Genomic DNA, 8,149 nt, shown 5'->3' on the forward strand with positions numbered 1-8,149 from the left:
TGGACAGAGAGGCAGCTGTACTCTTTTCTTCTTGTGGGCTGAATTCTTTCACAAGATGTTCTTGAGCGCTACTGGAACTGACTCGCGGCTCTTCACAAGTACAGATAGGTCAGCCTTACTGTGGACAGAGTATATTTTCAAACTGATCCCCCACACCCACTAGGTATGCAGATAAAGTGGTGATCAATATCTGGGATAAAACGCTTTACATAGATCTTTTTTTTTTTTTGGGGATGAAAATCTAATTTAATAGTATCAAAAGTTCCACCCAAGAAGAGTTGTTGGCAGCAGCACTCATTGACTTGCATCATCTCTCCTTCCTCCACCCACCACCCTGTAGGGGTGAAATGAAGGGGACTGGGATAAATGGGTGTAAGGCCAACTATGCAAAACCCTGCTCCACGCTCTATTTAGGGAAGGAGAAACCCTTCACTGCCAATTCAGAAAGCACTGCTGCTTCAAATGACAAACACATACTCACCCAAGTCAGGATTCCAGTGTAGGTGATGGTTTTATCTTTAGTATCTTCTGGTCCCTCCCCAACATAACTACCTATTTTTGCCTCAAAAACTTTGATACAAAGATTCCTTTAGCAGCAAACATACCTATGAACACAAGGTCCTCTATGCCTGGAAAGTATTACCCTTTGAAATGGGGCTATATTTACAAATTTTATTATTTTTTATCCCAAAAATACATATAAATGAAAATCTGCCCTTCAGATGCAAGGAGGTCTTTGCCTATAACGTAGTAGTATTACATTTATATCATGAAACATTCTCATAGGAAAATCAGTATGCAGTTCTTTCACACACAATTTATGTATATACACACATATGTAAGTAGATAATACTTTTCTACTTACACATATTTCTCTGGTGGAAAATTAGCAAACTGAGTAATTCCCTTGCTTTTCAGCCCTGGGAGGGTAAATATAACTTATGAATCTAAACATGTTTTTCAAAGATGAAACATGTAAACTATACAACCTCCTTTAGACTAATACACATGTAGCTAGAATAAAGCAAGGACCCTGCCCACATAAGTGACAGTGTATTTCCAAAGAAGAAAAAAGGAGATAACATCTGAATAAAAACACAAAGTTGAAAAACCTATAAGATCATCAAAATCATTATATACACGCTCCATGGAGAAATCACAAATTCTCTTATAGGAAACAGATCCATGACCCATTTCAGCCTCTCAAGACATTAAATCAGCACCTGCTGGCAGTAGCCATGATCTTCCTGTCCAGTCATATGCTTAAGCAGGCTCCATAAAGCATATGTTTAAGTTAAGCAGTCTAATGAGGTCATGTGATAAATTTCCATCCCCAAAACACTAAATGCGAAATCAACTTCTATGACTCAAGAGCTCAACCAGGTCAAAATTTGGTATATAATGGAGGCTGTTTTGGTGATACCAAAGCTTAGTAAAATTCTCTGTTCAGGGGTTTGCCCCCAAAACAAAACAAAAACCTGGTTCACAAAGCTTAACAACTATATAAATAAAGTAATTGTACAAAGAGAACAAGCCACAGTTCTCCCTTTAACCAAGGGTTTAGTTTCCTAGGCAACAGTTCTGAAAGCACCAACTAAAGCCACAATGCTTCTACTAAAACACGATGTGTTGTAATTGGTGAAGACTGTTCCAAAAACAAATGCCCACAGGCATGTGGCTGACATGCCACAGAAAAAAGTTCAACCAAACATAAGTCAGTTTTCTTAAACTGTAACATAAGCTGGTCAGCAACAGAAGAAAAGACTTAAGGCAATAAAAGGCATTACACAGAGCACCACGGTGCTCTTTGAGTCAATCCCAATGTTTTCCAAGAAGGGAATGTCTCTCAATAGTTTGGGTCTTTTCTTAGTTTGCTAGCTGTCAGACACTTCTTCCTCTTCCTCGTCATCCTCATCTTCTTTCCTGTCTACTTCTGAGGTGTCTGAGGACTCATGAAGTAAGACATATTCTCTGCTACTGAATCCAAATTTAAGCACATCTTTTTCTTTCAGTTCATAGTAACGCTGAGGCTCAATGCGCTTGTTGTTTAAGAAGGTTCCGTTGCCTGAGCCAAGGTCAATGATGTAGGGCCTCACCCTGCGACCAACAGTCCCATCAGCACGAGTGTATTCCACAAGCCGATACTGAAATACTGCATGCTGTTTAGAACAAGAGGGATGGTCGATGGGTATGTGTGCAATCCGGCGGTGTCGACCCAGGAGGTAAGCGCTCTGTCGATGGATATACATAACTGGAAGCACTTCATCATTCTTGAAAGGGTACAGACGCCACCGTTTCTTTGGAATACGTGCTTCTGGGGGCTCGCTGTATTTGATGACTACACCCCAGAAGGTGTTAGTGTCCTCAAGAAGTGCCCCAGAGAGTTCAAAGCTTGGCTTTTCTTTAGTGGGCACCTCTTTTTCTTTATTGTTGCTGGCAGGTGGAGGAACCAACTCCTGAGACTCGTTACCACTGCCACTAACTTCATTCTTCTGGCGATGCTCCCGTCTTCTGGCATTATAAAACTCCCTCTCTGCTTCCTGAGCCTGTAGGTTCTGAACGTCTCGATCCCGTCCCTGAGCCTGCCCACTCCCAGGCCTTTCATTAGAAGTTCTCTTCTGGTGAGAAGAGCCCCGGTGTCTGTCTCGGTCACTGTCTCTTGCCCTTCTGTATTCTTGTTCGGATGGTTCCCGGTGTTGTCGATCCTCCCGTCCTCTCCGGGGGTGATCTTCACGTTCCTGCTTCACTTTGACTGTGGAATGGTGAGGACTTCGGCTTCTCTTACTCCGAGGAGACTTGCTTCTTCTCCCTGAAGACTTGCTTTTCTTTTTGGCTGGCGACCGGCTGCCTCCTCGTACTCGGTTTCCGTGGTGACCCGGGCGACTCGGCTCCCCCGCCGGCAGAGTAGGGCTACCTCCAGACGACTCGGTGCGGCGGTGGGCGGGAGGCGCGGCTTCGGGGCTGAGGCGCTCCTGCTTCACGACCACCGCCGCCGCCGCCACCACCACCATGTCTCCGTCCCGGTGCCTCCGCCGGCTCCCCCGTTCCCGCTCGCTCTTCACCTCCTTCATTCCGCGAACTAGGCTAAGAGAAGGAAAAAGAGACCCCTTTACATAGATCTTAAAGATTTGTCCCAGAATCTTGGAAAACAAGGCCATTATTTTCATACTGCTTTTTAATTTGTCTATGTTCCATGTATTTCCCAAAGTAAAACATTACCACTGCTATGGTCACATGGTCATCAGTGCGTATGGGGTATTATGACATCTAAGAGCATGATTTTCATTCAGTAGAGTTTGATGTGCTTAAAATTTTCCATATCCAGAAAAGAGTACGGATCAACTAACAGGGCACTCTTCCTAAGATGTGCCTTTCCGTAAGATGCTACCACTTGTTTGTTTCATGTTCTGGTTGCCTTAAGATTTTTAGATCACTTCTTGCTTTCATTTGACAGGGAGCAATGAGATGGTAAAGCTTTTCATACAAATAGAGAAGCAAGGAGATGTGACCTTATCATTCACTTTTTCATTGTAAGGACACTTAACAGAATAAGATGTTTGGGGAAGAAAAAGATTGTTATCTTTAGTAATAGGATTTCAAACTATAGGCCTCTTTTCCTCGACTTCTAGATACTACAGAAAGAATCTGAAATGGCATAGCCCTATAATCCTTGAAAAGCTAGTTTCCATCATTTTTTTTCCCTAGCAATTTGCATATAACCCTTTACACCCACTTTGAATTCAATTAGCAGATACTACTTATATATATACTTTTTCAGAGTTAACCCATTTGTAAAAACAGATGTTTTCATGTGGAATATGCTTTCATGCATGTTTTATGCAGTTTAGCAAGCTCCTTTCCAACTAGCTAGGTGCTGTTTCATTCTTAATACAGAGGATGTGATGGGGGAATATTCATAGCCAAAGTTTAAGCAATTAAGGATACATTTATTTCCATATGGAATCACTAAAAAGTGGATATTTATATCAGTTCTAGTTCAGTAGGTCTGGAGTGGTACCTGAGACTCTGCATTGCTACATTCTTGATGTCCCTAATAAAATCACCTCTAACACAGGTGAGGCTGTAGCTGCTGCTCTGTGAAAATATTTTGAGTAGCAGGACTCTAGATGACCTAGTTTTACAGAATTATGCTGGGATTTGATCTAAGCAGATATAGATGACTTAACTTCTATCTTCATTTCCTTATTTACTTTAACAGAGAAGGGGAACCATGCCCATGACTTTTATTTTTCAATAGTACTACTTTAAAAATGACATTGTCTCTCTTTCTTACACTTTAAAGTAATAGAACATGTTTTAGAGATTAAGGCCTCAGTATATCTACATAGGTAAGTATAAATCTTCCTGGCATTTTAATTTTTTCACTGGAAATCTTGTTGCCATGTGCAAGTACTGTAGGCTCTGGGAGATTTTTTCATTATTGCTCTCCTTATGAAAGCAGCTGTTCAATGAACATGGCATATTTTGTTACCTCATCAAAAAGCAGAGGAAGATTATGTTGCGATCAGGTTTTGTATGGCTATATTCAATGCCTTTCTGATTGTCTGAGCCCCAGTGATTGATTTAATAGGTCTACTCCAGGGCAGTTACTCATCCCTGATAGTTGTCCAACTCAAAGCCCTATGTTATTTATGTAAACGATACTTTATATGCCTCCAGTGCAGATAAATCCAAGTTGACAGAACTGTTTAAGAAATGAGTGTGCCTTCCAATTGGGATTACAGTCACAGTATTTATATCAATGCTCATGTTCCTTCACTGGCAAGTTTTGGGCTTTGGAGAATAAAAGGATAAGATATGATTGGGAGAATCTATTTTCTGCTCTGATGGTAATATTCTGACATTTCAGAGGACTGAGCACCTAGGAAGACTTTAGAACACAAACAAAGGAAACAGGTTTAGAAGCAGATGATTTGTCTTTGAAAAATGAGAACACCCTGACCCATGGAAAATCTTAAAACAGAGCCATCCAGATATGTGCAGCACATGGAAAATATTCTAGTTCTTCGGTGTGACAAGTTCTGCATTTTTATCTCTGGCCAGGATTGTTTTCTTTTTTATATGATAGAACATAAGCCTCTTATGTCCTCAACACATATGATTGATGGAAGAGCAAAAGACTACATGCAATTTCTATATGAAAATGGTGGAGTAAGGTCTATGAATTTTCCCCCTTTTCTTACAGGAAGTCATCCAAAGCCAGAAAGAATGAGAAAAAAAGTATAGGCATAGCTCGTTTTACTGTGCTTCACTTTATTGGACTTTGCTTTTTTTTACAAATTGAAGGTTTCTGGCAACCTTGTTAGAGCTAAGTCTATCGGCACCATTTTTCCAATAGCATGTGCTCACTTTGCATCTGTGTCCCATTTTGGTAATTTTTGCAAAATTTCAAACTTTTTCGTTGTCATTATATCTATTATGGTGATCTGTGATATTTGATGTTACTATTGCAAATGTTTGGGGGCATCATGAACCACACCCATATAAGAAGGCAAGCTTAATCAATAAATCCATGTGTTTTGACTGCTTCACTGACTGGCTGTCCCTTGTCTCTCTCCCTCTTCTCAGGCCCCCCTATTCCTTGAGACACAACAGTATTGCAATTAGGGTGATTAATAACCTTACAAAGGCCTGTAAGTGTTCAAGTGAAAGGAAGAGTTGTGTATCTCTCACTTTAAATCAAAAGCTAGAAATGATTAAGCTTAGTGAGGAAAGCATGTCGAAAGCTGAGATGGACTGAAAGTTAGGCCAAGTTGTGAATGCAAAGTAAAATATCTTTCAGGAAATTAAAAGCATTACTTCAGTGAACACATGAATGATAAGGAAGTAAAACAGCCTTATGGCTGATATGGAGGAAGTTTTAGTGGTTTGGATAGAAGACGAAACCAGCCACAATATTCCCTTAAACCAAAGCCTAATCCAGAGCAAGGCCCTAAACTCTCCTCAATTCTATGACTAATTTGAAAGGTGGGTGATGATAAAGACAGTAGTCAACATAGGCTATAAATGAAGATATTACAAGGAAAAAAGAGGTAAAGAGACGGGAAAAACAAATAATAGACAAAGAACATTTACCAGGAAAACTATGCCATAGAGGAGATAAAAATTGACCATACATGTCATCAAGAATTTTTTAAAAACTTTAATGAGACAAGCCTATCTGAAAAAGAAAAGCACACAGTAGAGATATAAGAACTCAGACAAGATGCCCCTCCAGCACCACCTCTGTGCCCCAGGAAGCTGACAAATACAAACTATCTCAAAAGCTTCCCTTATACTCTGGCTTCTGGTTCGACTTGGTCAACTAAGGGTGCTAGCAGAACAGAGGGGGAGGGGAAAGTAGATCAAGGTATTTATTCCCTTGGCTCATGCTGGGCTGGCTGTGTTCCTCACCTAAGTGTCATAGCTCTTTTAAGATGGCTTTTTCTATCTTTGGGTTCCAGTCCCCACTCTCTCACCTAGGACTGGTAACAGTGATCCAATATTGCTAACTCTAGAGTTATGGCACTAACCTTTGTGGGTTCTCTACACTCTACCTTCACCTTTGTAAATAATCTCTTTATTAATTTTCTTCAGTTTGAGTGTGCCATCTCTTTTCTGCAAAGATCTTAACTGAAAAGGATTAAACATGCAAAAGTCAGGAAAGAAGGAAGAAAATTAAAATATATAGAAATGAGCCAAATTGGCAGCAGCAGAAAAAAAAAATAGGTTTTTCTGAAAATAGGCAAAATTAAGGGTAAGAATTAGAAAAGGTGTAAAATGAAATGAAAATAATCATGGTTTAAAAAGTCAAGAGATAAAATAATAGATATGGAAGATAGGCAAGTTGGTGTAATGAAAAAAGAGAACCAAAATAATGCAAGCAAACAAATATTTAAAGATATCGTTCAAGATAATTTTCCAGCAAAAAAAAGACTTGCATTAACAGATTGAATGCATATGCAATATCCAGAGGAAAAATAACACAATGATCAACACCAAAACTCATCTTAGAAAAGTTTTATGGTATCAGTATATATTTATATATATTCTGCATCCAGACAGAAAAAGTAAGTGACCTAAGAAGGGAAAAAAAAGGCAGGCTAGCCTTAGACTTCTCTATATCAACAACTCAGAACTAACTGAAAAAATCAATGCCAAGTAAGTCCTTGAAGAAAGAGCAATTCAAGACACTTTATACCTAGACAAATTGTAATTCAACATAAAGGCAACAATTTTTAACATATAAGAACTCATTGAATATAGCTTTTTTGTTTTCTTTAACTTAAACCTGTCTTTGATGAATGAGGAAATTACAGAAAAAGGACTGTGTGGCCTTACATACAGGGAATCAATCAAACTTCCAAATTTTGGTTGCAGAAGGGAAGCTGGGGATTAAATACCCTATTCTCTTTTTCTCCTTCTAACTAGAAACTGAAGGGCAAGAAAATCCAGCTAATGTAATCCATAGAGGTCAATCTTCCATGGTACAGAGCAGGGTGTCTTAACCACACTAAGACAAACACTCGATGCTCTCCTTTCTCTCTGCTGATCCTCAGCTGAATAGATTCTCTGTCCGATAACATGACAAAACCTTACACCTGTATGTTTTGTGCTAGTAAATTGCTGCAGCATTTGGTCAGCACTCTGAAGCAAGAGAGTAATGAAATTTTCCTCTGTGAAACTGGTGGTCCCAGACTGTAGTCTTCTTTACCCCAGTGTGTAGCTACAATGAAATATTTCTTCTGGAAACTGGCACCAATCATGTTAGTCAGAATAGTTTGCTGGTTCAGGTATGAGGAAGCCAAAATAACCAGAGGCAGCTTCCAATTGCATAAAACTATATAACTGGTTTTCTGGTATAAGCTTTCCTCTCTAGAATACTAGGATCACCAAATCCACTGAGCCAAGACTGCAGGGTTGGGAAGAAAACATATTTAAGTGAGCTGTGAAAGGGGCCACTACCACCTCCATCCTTTGGATCCCAGACCAACACATTCTGACCATGGGGGACATAGCCCTATACATTTACTGGTTTAAGGCACATAATACATTGTATAGAAATTCTGCAAATTCTCAGAGTTGAGTACCACTGGTACTGTAAATGAGCAGTCAGCTCAGTTGTATTATGCTGGCCATTTCTGGAAGA

The 8,149-nt window shown here is 39.7% G+C and overlaps 1 protein-coding gene across 1 annotated transcript; it reads right to left on the bottom strand.

The window, feature by feature from the left end:
* Positions 1 to 288: 288 nt before the first annotated feature.
* LOC119528689 (smad nuclear-interacting protein 1-like) lies at positions 289 to 3,096 on the bottom strand. Its single transcript, XM_037828982.1, has one exon. It carries the CDS (start codon positions 3,069 to 3,071, stop codon positions 1,875 to 1,877), a length of 1,197 nt encoding a protein of 398 aa, XP_037684910.1. The 5' UTR covers positions 3,072 to 3,096; the 3' UTR covers positions 289 to 1,874.
* Between the last annotated feature and the right edge of the window lie 5,053 nt (positions 3,097 to 8,149).

Source organism: Choloepus didactylus, chromosome 3 (assembly GCF_015220235.1).
Source record: "Choloepus didactylus isolate mChoDid1 chromosome 3, mChoDid1.pri, whole genome shotgun sequence".
NCBI lineage: Eukaryota > Metazoa > Chordata > Mammalia > Pilosa > Megalonychidae > Choloepus > Choloepus didactylus.

Coding starts and splice junctions, on each gene's coding strand:
- LOC119528689 (XM_037828982.1), bottom strand. CDS start 3,071: ATGAAGGAGGTGAAGAGCGAGCGGGAACGGGGGAGCCGGCGGAGGCAC.